The sequence below is a fragment of the Mus caroli genome, chromosome 10 (assembly GCF_900094665.2).
Source record: "Mus caroli chromosome 10, CAROLI_EIJ_v1.1, whole genome shotgun sequence".
NCBI lineage: Eukaryota > Metazoa > Chordata > Mammalia > Rodentia > Muridae > Mus > Mus caroli.
Genome location: NC_034579.1, coordinates 100370673 through 100385937, shown reverse-complemented (window position 1 = coordinate 100385937; position 15265 = coordinate 100370673). Strand labels below are relative to the sequence as shown.

Below are 15265 nucleotides of genomic sequence, written 5' to 3'. Positions count from 1 at the left end.
CTTTTGCCATGGTATACAGTCTAGATTGTTATTTGAACATATATATTCATCAATACTTATTCAACAGACTGATGAGCAAGGATGTATGCATACAGTCATGGGGACATCTTCCTATTGCTGAGCCCCTGGTATCGTAGATATAAATATTTTTATTTTTTAAAATCCAGGATGACTAGATGAAAATAAAAATTAAAATGAAGTGCTAGATTATTGTTATCTGATACCCATATTTTATATTACTATGAATGGTATCTTATTGGGTCATTTTCTCTCTTAATTCTACACTAACATGTCAGCTAGTATACATTGATATGAATGAAATGAATGGCTTGGGGAATTATACCTAGACATACAAAGTTAATATTGTCCTAGTTTCATTTTAAAATTAACACATTAGCTTCGGGAAATCAACTTACCATCATCATCAGTTCCCACCCAACAGGAATAAAATAGTCGTTTCAGTCAAGCAAGGATTCTCTGCCTGCTTCTTGTATTCCACTGCCATTAGCTTGCCTTAACCACAGTTGATTAGATGTCTAGTATAAAGTGATTTACTCTCAACACTGTGAAAATATTGATTTCCAACTACTGTACGTTCCTTATCCACACACTGCATTATCACATCAATTTAGCATTATGCTACTGCCTGCGTTTAATGAGAGATAGTGAATGACATGGAAATAATGGCTTGGTTTTAGCTACATGCATTTGCTCATGCAAACCCTGTTGTCATGCAGGGGTTTTAATGGCTGACATGGATGCAATGCAGACAGCCCAGAAACAACCAGAAAAAAATTATTGTGCTATTGCAACATTATGCTGCTATCCTGCTGTTCTACATGAATAAGAAATGAGAATGGTAAAACACTACATAATTCACTTTCCCCTTAATTAAACCGTGTAGGGATCATTTTTTTTTTTCTCTGTGTGTTCCACTTCAGAACAAGCAAAGCATGATGTAATGGTAATCATACCCTCTATTTGCTGGGGTCAGAAAGGAATTAAGAAAAAGAAAGAGAGGAAGAGGAGGAGGAAGAGGAAGAGGAGGAGGAAGAGGAAGAGAAAGGAGGCAGAAGAAGGAGGAGGAAGAAGGGGAGGAAGAAGGAGGGAGAGAAGAGGAGGAGGAGGAGGGGCAGGAGAAGAGGAAGAAGAGAAAGAAGAAGGAAGAAACTTGCAAGTCAACAGTGTTTAGTTACAGAGTGAAAACTGAATATATCAGGGGAGAAATCAAACAATAGGTGATAAAGGAGTTGAGTGAAGATTTCTGGTTATTCTCAGTGGTTCTCACTTCTTGGCATTATTACGAAGTTACAAGCCCTTTATGAGGACAGTTGTGTTCTGTTAAAACATTTCTGTATTTGTGAAATAGAAGCTGTGTGTGTGAGACTTTAGATTACCACTATTGTTTCCTAGCGATCCATCTTCCGGAAAGTTTCACGAGCCTCTTTCTGTATCCTTTCCAATGGGACCTTTGTAGTTTCCGGGTTTGAGCCTTTAAGGAACAAATGTGGTGACTGCCACAAAGGTGCCAGGCCTTCCGTTGGGTCACTGCCACTGTTAGCAAGTGTACCCATGGCCCAGCTGAGGACAAAGAAGGACACTGGCTCAGGGATGTCGGGTGAAAGCCTTTCCATGTTTGACTTTACATCAGGGCTTTCGTTCGGCCTATGCAAATGAGTTTTCATGCGCTACATAGGCTATGGGTTCCTTTGCATCCACAGGATGTACCAGAAACCATGTAGAACTCGATACAGTGGAGCAGCAGATTTGCTTGTGCCAAATGGACATTTAGCGATTTTAATGAAGTCATTCTCCTTCCTTAAGCTACAGAAGCAGCAGAAAAGATCAGTTTTTCCATTAGGATTTTTACCTGGTGAGCAGTACTGGTTCTAGACTCTGGGCTGCCACTGAGGTCTAAATTCTCTTACAGTGTACACACGAGAATACCTGAAACACACACGCGCACAGTCAATTACTACATCACTGGGGTCGAGTGTTCTTTTAAAGTGACTCGAGTCTTACCTTTGCTGTGGCCCTCGCACGGAATTCAGGGCAGCCATTAACAGTAATCGTTTCATGCATGTATTGATACACCTAAAATAGTCATGTGAAAAAAGAAAGAATATGTAAGAATATCATAAGAACATCAATTCTTCCATTACAGATAGGAGGACAAATTTTTATTTTAAGATGGATGCTTTCTATCACAACAGGTTGATCAAGGATGATCAATTATCTTGATGATTTGGACCAAATATAACTCCTATTTTGTGTGTATATATGGGGACAGGGAAGACAATTGCAGTTATTTAGAAATTTTTAATCTGTCCATATTTATGGACTACAACAGCCCTTTTATTTCTGATTCTATAAGACCCTATCAATAATTTTAATACTTTTGTATGTATGTATATATATGTATATATATATATTTCTATCTATAAAAATATGCTATTAAGTTACATGAATAGTTGCTGCTTGAATTTGGTAAAATTTTACATATAATTTTCAAATTGGTATCCCACCAAACTAAGATAATAGTATTTTTACATTGGCTTGAACTTTAACATGCTGGGAGGCATGTTATTAATGATACACATTTATAATTTAATGTTAAGAGCTAAACGTTTTTGTGAGCAAACAAGATACTCAAATAGTCCTGTAAGCACAGAGGTAAAAAAGAAATAGTATTCTAGAGAAACAAGTCAGGTAAGAGGTTTGTAAAAACTAATGTATCAGTTTGCATGGGACATTAATAAATTTAAGGAGAAACAGAAAGGATGCTGTGAGCTTGGAGACCCGTTAATTTTTCTGTCTAATCGACTGAAGTTGACACCTTGAGGAACCAAAAGACTGTCTGACAATATTTTCCATCTTTCTACCAATCTGGAAAATGGGTAAGAAATGTTTACAAAGTATGTTTTTTTCTTCCCTCCCTCCCTTCTGTTTTTGACATAAAACTTTCAAGGGATCTGGCCTGTTAACAGCACTCCTTAAACAGCACATAACACAACCAATTAGTGTTTTAGACACAACAATAGAAGCCATTGTTAAAACATAGTCAATAAAATATTTCTTCACAAAAGTCTAGGGAGAAGATCATAAAAACCTTTATTTTGATGATTAAAAACAAAAAATTGCTTCATCTTACAAAAACTAATATATGGGGAGTGGTTTTTAGTGTTATACTTTGAGGAAGATTCTTGACCAAAAGGAAAAAAAAGTTCAAAATGCTAGACTGTATGCTTATTTTGAAATTATGTAATGAAGTTATAAAATGTATCATGTACTGCATAGAGATTAAAAAGTCCATCTGTAATCATGCTGGAGAATTTTTTTTGGGGGGGGAGAGGGGTGAACTATTAATTATTTTCTGAAAGAATGAAGTAGAAAAACTGCCACTAAAGGTCTAAAAGAGTATTACTTTCTTTTCGTTACTCGTATTTTACATACATGTGCCAAAGCTTCTTTAAAAGGACACAAACTTTGATTAATTCACCATTCAACAACCAATTACTAAGATTTGGGACCAGTGTCTCTCGACGCATTTACCTGGCCCACCTTTTCGCAAAGACATTGGATTGAGCCTCCACCTCTACTAACTCAAAATAACCAGCGGATGTTCCAAGAGGTAAACTATTGCAATGGTCTAGCTCAGAGAGGTAGACAGGCAAGTAAGAACCTATCATGTAGCTTTGAACCCTGACCAAATCATTCGGCTGTTCAGTTTCTGTGGGAAATCTATACATGGTAGGAAGACTCAGAAGTGTAGTATTCCATAATTCCTCAGGTTCCTACAATGGCTGCCAAACCATCATCCCTGGAAGTACATGATTCTGCTTCCATGATAGTTCTTCTGCAAATATATTCTAGTTATTTATTTTCATCGCTGATTAAGAGGAGGAACCACTTCTCCCCTGCCTTGCTTCTCTTGTTAATAAACTCTCTCATCTCACAACTTTGTCCACCCCCAGCTGAATACCTCTTGCTTAATGTTCCCTGTTCATGCACATAGTCTTATAATTATGAGATACCCTTCACCCCAGCTGCCTGGTCAAGTATCTACCTGACCATAGGTCTAGTGTGATTTTGGCTATCTTCTGCCTTCAATTAACAAACTAGTCCAGGAATCACTATGAAGAACCAAACCTCGTCTTCATTTTTAACCTCTCCTGTGCTCCTAGCTCTTGCAAGTTCCATAGGGAACCCTCCAGGTCTTTGTACAGCCCTATAACTTTGACAAAATTATCTCTCTACTTGGCGGGCATTTGTTTACTAGAGTTTATGAGGATGTTCAAAGGCTTAATTCAAGATTTATCTCCCTTGTCAGATGTTTCCCACATCCCTCATAGAGTCCCTGACCTTCTGAACTTGTTGGGGGTCATGCTGCTTAGTGACGTCTTTTTTTTGCATTCATGGATATTTATAGAGACCATCACTTGGCAAATAATTAAAAGATTGTCATCAACTGATTACAACAAAAGGTCACTTTTTGTATGGGAGAAAATGTAAATACTTAATAACTATTGCAAATTAAAAATAATTATCCTCAATATTCAAATTTGAATTTTCAATTAAAACCTGGGACTCCAAAAGGGCAGAACTGCCTAGATAATTGCACAGGCTCTGAAGATTGCTTGGAAACAATCCCTGGCTGTCCAGCTTTCCAATTGTATGATGCTGGTCAGTTAAGTGCTTGATTTCCCTTGGGCACAATGTTCTCTATTAGAAAATGGGGCCTAAAATGGTAAGTCTTTTATGAGGACTGGATAAGAAACATAACTGTTTGCCATATGTAGTTAAATAACTGAACGTTTGCTAATAGCACTGCTGTCATGACGTTGCTCATCTTGTTTGACCCTGGGATCTTCAGGGAAAAGTCTCGAAGGATAAACAGTATATGAACAGCTGTAGCTCTCAACAGGGAACCAATGTGTTCTCTGGAGATACTTGACAAAGTCTGCTGCCTTTAAGCAAGTGGTAGCTGCAAATGTACAAGGTACCAATTTTTGGGGGGTTCTGTATCCCCAGCCCTCCCCCCCAAAATCCACAACTCAAACTAAAAGTGAGGAAGATAGCATTTTAAACTTTCTATAATGCTAGCATACTAAGTGAACTCAATCCAGTATTATTGTCTATCTTTTTATTTCTAAAAAGTAAGTAGATTTGGAACGCTTGGTCTTCAAAAGTGAAATAAGGAACAGAGTCTGGTGATCCAGTCAGATCAAATCTTTGAGATATTCAGTCCGTTTGATCATCTAACAAACCTCCTGTGATTCTCATTCCCTAAGGGAAAAAGAGGCATCCTTGCAAGCCTTTCCTGTCAAGGACAACTATAAATACTTTTGTCTATTTTGAAGAAAGTTGTTAGGGAAAGACACTTATTTTGCCAGATACCCAGAAAGGATTCTTCACGGCAAAAGGGAAGATAGTTGTTTGTGCTTCAACAAAGGAAAGTGGGGTATTATCCTCTAAATCCCATGTCTCAGATGTTTGATAACTTGGAGCTATGTCATTTGTAGGCAAATTCCATTGAGCGGCGTAGGCCTCATGACTAGGCGAGTGAGATCATTGTTAGAAGGTCTAGTGCCCTTTTACCTTCTATTTCAACATTAGTGATTTCCTAACTTTGAAATACTCCAAGAGATACCAGAAAATTTTGAACATTTAGAACTTTTTCTAAGATGCTAAATATTTAGAGAGGTTGGTTGATTCAATACAGACAAAACAATAGCGGTATGTTGATTCAAAAAGTGCATTGAAACATGTTCATCTAACACTCCTTTCAAAGTTATTTAGTGTTAGCCAACTGTGTTAAATCATTAAAGATAACAGTCCTCTTCCAAAACTGAAAACAAACCCAAAAACATGATTTTCATCACAAATTGGCTATTTGATAATTTTCCTTTTCTATTTTTACTTATTTATTAATTTTATATCCTGATCGATGCCCCCTTCCACAGTTCCTCCCTCCATCCCACTCCTCTTCTTCTTTGAGAGGGTGGAGGCCCCTTGATATCCACCCACTCTGGCACATCAAGTCTCTATGGGGCTAGGTGCTTCCTCTACTGTTGAGGCCAAACAAGGGTACTTAGCTAGAAGAATGTATTCCACAGATGTGCAACATCTTTAGGAATAGCTTCCATTCCAGTTGTTTGGGATCCACATCTGCTATATATGTGTGGGGGAGAGGGGGTAGGTTCAGGTCATGCTTGTTCTTTGTTTGGTGGTTCAGTCTCTGAGAGCCCCAAGGGTCCAGATTAGTTGACTCTGTTGGTCTTCCTGTAGAGTTCCTTTCCCCTTTGGGAATACAATCCTTTTCCCCTACTTTTACACAAGAGTCTCCAAGCTCCCTCCACTGTTTAGCTATGGTATCTGTGTCACCCTGAGTCAGCTTCTGGGTAGAGCCTCTCAGAATACAGCCATGATAGACTTCAGTCTGCAAACATAACAGAGTATCATTAATAGTATAAGGGTCTGTTGCTTGCTAGGAAGACATTGAAGCACATGTCCTGGTGGTATGGTGGAGCATCTTTTGGATGTTTGCTCAAGAGCAGTATAGCTGGGTCTTCAGTTAGAACAATTTCTAATTTTCTGAAGAACTACCAGATTGATTTTCAGACTGATAGCACAATTTTGAAATGCCAGCAGCAATGGAGGAGGGGTCTGCCTGCTCCTCATCCCCACAAGCATGTGCTGTTGCTTGAGTTTCTTATCTTACCCATTCTGACCAGTGTAAGATGGAATCTCAGGCTTGTTTTGATTTGCTTTTCCCTTGTGACTAAAGGATGTTGAATATTTCTTTAAGGGCTTCTCAGCCAATTGAGAAAGAATGCAAGGGGTTATTTCAATCTTCTTGTATCTGGCTTGCTTGGTGACACACTACATGGTTGACTTTGGAGAAGGTTCCATGAGGTGCTGAGAAGAAGGTATATTCTTTTGTTTTTAGGTGAAAGGTTCTGTAGATATCTGTTAAATCCATTTGGTTCACAACATCTGTTAGTTTCATTGTTTCTCTGTTTAGTTTCTGTTTTGATGGCCTGTATATTAGCAAGAGTGGGATCTTGAAGTCTCCCACTATTATTTTGTGGGGTTACGTGTGTGACTCGTGTTTAGTAAAAAAATCTTTTATGAATGTGGGTGCCCTTTCACTTGAGGAATAGATGTTCAGAATTGAGGCATCATCTTGATAGATTTTTCCTTTGATGAGAATGAAGTGTCCTTCCACATCTCTTTTGATAACTTTTTGTTAAAAATCTATTTTATTAGATTTTAGAATGGCTACTGCAGCTTGTTTCTTGGGTTCATTTGTTTGGAAAAAATTTTCCAGCCCTTTACTCTGAGGTTGTGTCTTTCTTTGTTGCTGAAGTGTGTTTGTTATATGTAGCAGAATGATGGGTGTTTATATATCCAGTCTGCTAGGCTGTGTCATTTTGTTGGTGAACTGAATCCATTGATGTTGAAAGATATTAATGACCAATGGTTGTTAGTTCCTGTTATTTTGTTGCTGGAGGTGGTTCTCTCTCTCTCTCTCTCTCTCTCTCTCTCTCTCTCTCTCTCTCTCTCTCTCTCTGTGTGTGTGTGTGATTCTGTTCTTTTGTTTTGCTGTGAGGTGATTAATTTCTTGTGTTTTCTTGGATGTAGTTACCTTCCTTGTGTTGGAGTTTTCTTTGTAGTATCCTCTATAGGGCTGGATTCGTGGAAAGATATTTTTTAAACTTGGTTTGATCATGGAATACCTTGGTTTCTTTGTGTATGGTGAATGACAATTTTGCTGGGTATAGTTGTCTGTGCTGGCGTCTGTGGTTTCTTTGGGTTTTCAAGACATTTGTGCAGGATCTTTTGGATTTTAGAGTCTCTGTTCAGAAGGCATATATAATTCTGATAGGTTTGTCTTTATTTCCCTTCCAGCTTTTAATATTCTGTATATTTAGTGCTTTGATTATTATGTGGTGAGAGGATTTTCTTTTCTGGTCCAATCTATTTGGTGTTCTGTAGGCTTCCTGCATGTTTATAGCCATCTCTTTCTTTAGGTTAGGGAGGTTTTCTTCCAAGATTTTGTTGAGGATGTTTTCTGGCCCTTTGAACTGGGAATCTTCACCCTCTTCTATTACTATTATTCTTTGGTTTGGTATTTTCTTTTTGTTCCAAATTTCCTGGATAGTTTGAGTTAGGAACTTTTATATTGGGCATTTTCTTTAACTAATGTATCAATTTCTTCTATGATATCTTCTATGCCTGGAGAAGAGTCTCTCTTCCATCTTTTGTATTCTGTTGGGGATGCTTGTGCCTGTAGTTCATGTTCTCTTTCCTAGGTTTTACATTTCAGGGTTGCCTCCATTTGTGTTTTCTTTATTGGGTCTATTTCCATTTTTAGGTCTTGGACTGTTTTATTCATTCCCTTCACTTGTTTGATTGTATTTTCCTGTATTTCTTTAAGGGATTTATTTGTTTCTTCTTTAAGTGCTTCTACCTGCTTGATTGTGTCTTCCTGTATTTCTTTAAGGGAATTATTTATATCCTCTTTAAAGGCCTCTAACATCTTCATGAGATGGGATGTAAGGTCACTGACTTGCTCTTTAGGTGTGCTAGCATATCCAGGGCATGCTACAGTAGCAGAGCTGGTTCTGGTAGTGCTCTGTTGCATTGACTTCTGCTGTCTGTGTTCTTGCACTTGCCTTTTGCCCTCTGGGTTGCCTCTGGTATTGGCTGGCCTGGGTGTCTCTAGTTGGAACAGCTATTCAGGGAAGCAGGTGAAGCTGTGTCCCATATTAGACCAGGCCTCAGGGGAGGAAGGCAGAACTGTGGGGTGGGGCGTGGTGTACAACCAAAGACTGCAGGTGAAGGTGTGGATGAGAAGGAAGATGGAGCTCTGATAGGACAGGGAAGAGCCCATGACTGCTGGGATTGCTGGGATCTCAGCAGATGGGAGATTGGGGTAGGAGGTCTCACCTTTGTGTTCCAGGTTAGAAGGGTTAGTACAGGCCTCCTGGAAGGCTGGTGGAACTGTCAGTTGTTTAAAATATTAATGAATACTTTACATTTTCTTTTTCTTTATACTGAAAAGCAAATCGACTTTTTTATTTTTTAATAGAATTTTATCAATGGGAGACTAGCTAGAACACATGAAACGGAACCTTCACTTTGACTCCAGTTTATGAACTAAGGTCTCAAGAGCATTGTCCCTTAGAGTGAAACTAAACAGCTGAGATTCTAGAGAAGACTTTTTGCTTTGAACTTTCAGAAGCTAAACACCACAATAGAAGTTTTTAATGTACACTTTTCAATCTTGAAAATCCTCAACAACATATAGTGGTAGGAAAGAATTGTGAATATTTGGCTATAAATTTCTCACCCTGAATTCATTTTCTAGGAGACTAGGTAAACTAGCAGTTTACCATCCGTGAACTTTATTTTCCACTACATGTCAAGCAGGCGATCAAAGGAAGGTAAGGCTCATGATTTTGTAGGCATAGCCTATTATCCTTATCATGTTCTAATTATAGTAGTTAAAGCAGCTTTTATTTCTATTATTACTATTCTCTACATACATAAGATCTTTAAAATTGATGTCTCTAACATGTAGATGTTTAGCTGGTTGCATGTGTATATTTTTACTCTTTGCATTTAAAGGTAGACTGATTTTTTCTGTCTATTATAATACAATAGTTTCATTGTCTTTTTAATTTTGATGTTATTTAGATATTTCTATGCTCTCGTGATATAATCAGCATTTCATCTCCCCATCACAGTTTTATCTGGGCACAGTTGTATTCGGGGACAAATTAATCAGAATTAAGGGAGATGTGTCTAGGAAAGGACTTTTCTTTCCTCTCTCTCTTTACCAGTGTGTGTGTGTGTGGTTGCGGCCTTCATCGTCCAGAGAAAAGGCATAAAGGTGTATACGTATCAGATGTTATTAATGAGGGGTCAAAGTCTACGGGATAGATAGCTGATCACTTCTCTGCTTATTGTGATAATGAAAAATGGTATTTCTAGAGGACCCGGTAATAGCTCAGTTGTCAAGAGTGCCGGTTGCTCTTTAAAAGGACCCAGGTTTGCTACTCATTATCTACATGTCAGCTCCTGACTATTCAAGACCCCAGTTCCAGGGGATCTGACATCCCCTCCTGGCCTCCACAGGCACCAGGCACACAGTTGGTACATAGATATATGTGTAGGCAAAACACCCATATATAAAACTACAATTTAAAAATAGTATTTTTAAGTCAAGCCAGCAAAGTAAGATTTTTTTCTTACACTTGCTATATTCTCCCAGTAATTTTTTATTTTTTATAGAATCATTCTATCTTTAGTTGCTTTTCTTATATTTCCTCCAGTGCTGGAAGATATGTTTTTTCCATTAAAAATTAGAATTTGCTAATAAAAGGGACAGGGAATGGAGGACAAACTAAAACAATGTTAAAGAAGGAGAAGTGAACTCATTAAAAATGCCGTGAAAGAAGGGAAAAAACGTGACTCGGAGAAACTGCTTGCATGACACTAGCTTATCAGACAAAGCCTTCCTATCAAGAATGTGTAAAGACCTCTCGAGGTGGATAGTACATAGAAGGAACATTAAAAAAATCACTAAAATACTTGGGGAGGTATGCCATCAAGGAAGATACATATGCATGTGTGGAAAATGTGAAAAGACAGTCATGAGGGAAATCAAATTATGATAATAATTAGGTTAACCCAAAAACCTACTAGAATGTGAAATTAAAAAAAAAACAATATAAAATATAGGCAAGAATATCGAACAATGGAAACTTTCAGCCGCTGCTAGTGGGAATATATAATGGTGCAGCCACTTGAGGAAACAAGATAACAGCTTTCTACAAAGCTAAACCCACATGTACTCTAGAAATCCATTTATCTACTCCTACCTATTTGTTCAAGACAAATAAAAGTTGTGTTCATGGAGAAATGAGATGTGGGTGCCAAATAGCATCTTTGTTTGTAATCGACTTAAACTGGAAACCATCAGAATAGCTTTCAGCAAGTTTGCGAGACCTGAAAATGACAGCAGACTCAGTTAAGTCATGAGCAGGTGTAGAAAGCGACATACATTCAGGATAATATGAACAAAAGGGGAAGAAGTGAAGGGGCACATGCACAGTGATGTGGTCCAAAGTTCAGCACACCATAGTGTGCATTATCACTTGGTAGATGTACAGCTTTTAATTATGAGTGTCAGGAGTTTATAATGGCAATAAAATTCCAGAGTATACTTTTAAGTATTTCTATAAGGTCATTAATGTTGTTAGACACATGTCACCTCTTGAGACAGACAACTCACCAGTAGAATAGTATCACTTACAATTAAAGACAAAATCAGATACTCTGTACTTAAGTAAGTAAAGACTGAAGAAAAGCATGATGCACTGGGACAGAAACCTTCTGATCCAATTCACACACTTTAGCTTTAGTGGACTCTTTAGTTGCTGCAGCACCTGCTAGGGAAGGACCCGAAGGACCATCGCTCATGTGAGTGTTCTGCAGTCAGTAACTGTATTAGTCAGTGGTTTAACTGGTGCTGGTGATATTGTCCCTAAAAGGTAACAAACCTCAGAGATAGGCTTCCTGCTCTGGGGCTGGTGTAGGGAGTCCTTTTGTTTTATATTCTACCATCAGGTCAGGCCAAACCTGTCAGGTTTGATTCAGACCGGAAGAGAAGAGTAGTTTGACTCAGGTGTCTGGGCCCAAGTGACATTCTCTAATCTGCATTTTTCCAGAAAGGGGTGTATTAGAGAAGATCTGACAAAGTGGTACCCTAGCTTTCATTTCCTGTGGCGCTCCCCACTCACCTCCTTGGGCTGGCAGGGTCAGGAAGAAGAACGAAACACAGAGGAACTTGCAATCTCTCCCCGAAGCCTGGGCTACACTCTCCTCTGAAAAATACAGACACCTCAAGCCTGGTTCTCACAGACCACGTGCATATTTCTAAGCTCAGCTATGCAACTCCTGCACTTCGCCGCAAAGAGATCCACTCCACTTACGATTTACTTTCAAGGACATTAACGGGACTGCAGGCGAACGGAAATTGTCCATAATTTGTGACCGATCTTAGGTTTTGAAGTGAATTTATGTGAAATGGTGTTACCAGACTGAAGGAAAATGTAGTATTAAATTGCAAGTGGTCCCCAATGCCAGGATTTGGATGTAGATTAGGAAAATTTGGGGGCAAAATGACACTTTTTAAATATATGATCATTTGTCTACTCAGGTTAAAAATAAATGAAGACTCTTTTCTGGATTATTATTTACAGATAAAGATTATCGAGAAGGACACATTAACACACTTCTCTTGTGTCATACCACCTAAATCATATGGAAGAGATATGAGGCTTCTTTGCGATGGTATTTGCAAGTGAAAAAAAAAAGATTAAATGTTCCATCTATCCATACACCAAATGGTTTTTCCCTTGGTTTTAGTGTGAAAACACAGAAGTAGGTAGGAGAGCTGCAGGTACATTACATAACCCATCCCTTAAAATCTCTACCAATTTGGAAATTGTGGGAAGTTATTTATAGCACTTGTTTTACGTGAATTAAAATGACTAGGCAATACACTTAATTTTCCCAAAGGAACAGAAACTACTTTGTTCAGTTTTATGGCTTCACAACTAATTATTCTGTTATATAGAAGCAAAATAATTAGTTGTGCAACTATAAAACTGAAGAATGACGCTAATTTTCAGAAACTGTAACATTAACCTTTATTTCAGTGCTGATATTTTATAATTGGTTTACAATTCCAATGGATACTTAAAACATATAACTTTCATAAGGTAGCACACATTAACTGGTATGGGTAAGTTAGTAATGTTGAGGAGAAAATGGAGAACACAAATAACAGCCAATTTCTTCAGGGTCCATATGGCAGGTGGCCAAGCCACCAGGGAGAAATATCTTCCCTTGTAGTTCAAACATCATTCCCTTGAGGCAGATATTCCTGTCCTGTCCCTGTCACACAGCCAGACTCTCCAGTGACAGGAAATGCCTGAGCAAAATTTTGGGAACATGTCATCTCCAATTATTGTAACAGTATTCAAAGCCTGCGGATTATTTCCACTCACTTATTTTGAGCGAAGCTAAAAAATGCTTTAGCTTAAGAACATTGTTTGTCTGTTTTCATTGAAAAGACTCGAAGGTACTAAGATCTTGGCTCAACAGTTTTACCTTTTGCCAGAAAAAGTTTGTAAGAGATGTAAATTCAATTCCACTTAAAATACAGCATTGTCAGCAGAACCTATCAAGTATTTTGGAAACTTTAAGTGTGTAATGCCATTGTTACAGGAGCCACACCAGCTGATAAATGAGGACGGAGGAAAACCAACTCAGTTACTCAGAATCAACTTGGTGACTCAGTTGACTAGAATAAAATTATAGCCAATAATGCCGTAAATTCTGGATACTCAGTTAAATTGGAATGTTAGATAAATGATAAAATTTCTAGTTCATGTTATGTAATACACACACACACACACACACACACTATCAGGATGGTGTTAGTCATGCCATTAAGGAGCAAACAGTAGATTTAGCTTATGTTTGACTCTAGGAAAGAGAAGATGAAGAGAGAATCAGTGGGGTGAGGATGGAGAATGTGGGAGAAGGAGATTATATTTGGCACCTGGCATCTGATGTCTTAATCTTTAAGAGATGTTTTAGCTGATAGCTAAATATGTAGGTGTGGTACCCAAAGGAAAAACTATAGGTTCTAAAATACAATTTGCCAGCCTTGTATTAAATGTCTTACAAACCTCTGTGTCTGTGTGATCCTATCAGAGGAAAATACAGCAGGAAATTGAGTCAAATTCAATATCTTCCTTCTTTTAAATTTATAACCCTAGTCGTCATTCTGTGTTGATACTATCAAAGCAAGCAAGTTATTACTTTTTTTTAATTAGAATAACTTATACACTCTCATTTTCAACTCAATTATATCCCAGGAGAAGGTACAAAGAAACAAAGCTTTAAGAAGAGACATTGAGAGTAAAAGTAGTTTACTCAGCAAAATATAAAACTATACAAGTAAGGAATTGAAATCGTCTGTAATTTTCCTTGAAAGAACAACTGCCAAAAGAGTTTTTGTATTGATTCCTTATCTCTTTCACTTACCAATTACAAACATCACCTGTCATGTTATTTTCTTTTATAGATGGTTTTATCTTTTAGCATGATCATAGAAATTATGACATCTTGGTACATATTAATGCCTTTTCTACTTAAGGCTCCATGTCACTCTAATACAGATGTGCCACAATCCATTGGGTCAATCCCAATGAAGAACATTTGATGTTCCCATCGTATCCTAAGACAGATAAGCTTGCATTTTACAAATCTCAAACTATGTATTTATGAATTTTTGGGTGGATTTCTGAGTCAAAGTTACATGCATTTCCAACACTGATAGATACTGATATATTGCCTATATATGTCTATCAATGGGTGAATCAATAAGAGATGTACAACTCTAAAATTAATTACTACTTAACATAATGAAAGGATGAATCCTCGATTCATGCAACAGTACTTATGGTCTTTATTCTGAGTGAAAGAAATTGGAGAGAGAAAGAACAAACATTATATAATTTATTTATGATTAATTTAAAAAAAAATCACTTATCAGAATTTAGTGCTAGATTCACAGGCTGTCCTTACTTTAAATGAGGAAAATTAAGCAATGTCACAGTTCACCATTAAAAATTATTACTTTTCAGATTGTAAGAGGTTTAGAATAATATCCAATATAGAAATGAGGCTCTTGCAGAAAACTTATCATTCAAAGCATGAATGCAAGTAATGTTCTTCAAATTGTAAAACAAAATCTGTTCAATTCATACTCCAGGTTCATACTAATCTCTGGGCTTTTTCTTTAGCAAAATAATTGCTGGAACAACATCTTAAACAACACAATCACCATTCTGCAGTTGAATTGTCTGGTGGCTGTTTTGTCCTGATGGGATTTGCTTTCCAGTCCTCAAAGAGTTTTTACAAATCCTCTGGGTACATTTAAGTTTGTGAATGGTCCATTCCCAGAAATGTTGGCAGGGACTGATTCCTTCAGAAACCAGAACAGCTGAATAAGCTATAAATATCTTTGTATTTGGATGAACTAATTGGCTTATTCTTCACAAATAGCATGCATATTTTATCCTTTGAAAGAGGTAGATTAGGATGTGTTGTTTGGAGGTCCAGAACCACATTTTGAAATTTGGAAATGATTGTGGCAGAGCAGATGTTGTGGAGGAAGCTA

The 15265-nt window shown here is 37.6% G+C and overlaps 1 protein-coding gene across 5 annotated transcripts in view; it reads right to left on the bottom strand.

Annotated features, from left to right (window-relative positions):
• The window catches only part of Lin7a (lin-7 homolog A, crumbs cell polarity complex component), a 122407-nt gene that overhangs the window by 27948 nt on the left and 79194 nt on the right, over positions 1-15265 (bottom strand). For 4 of the 5 annotated variants that reach the window (XM_021174461.2, XM_021174462.2, XM_021174463.2 and 1 more), the window contains one exon: positions 2023-2094. In XM_021174461.2, the coding sequence (XP_021030120.1) occupies positions 2023-2094 (72 nt within the window). Of the gene's footprint in view, positions 1-1870; positions 1948-2022; positions 2095-15265 lie in introns of all 5 variants that reach the window. The other variant, XM_021174465.2, reaches the window with a different exon arrangement.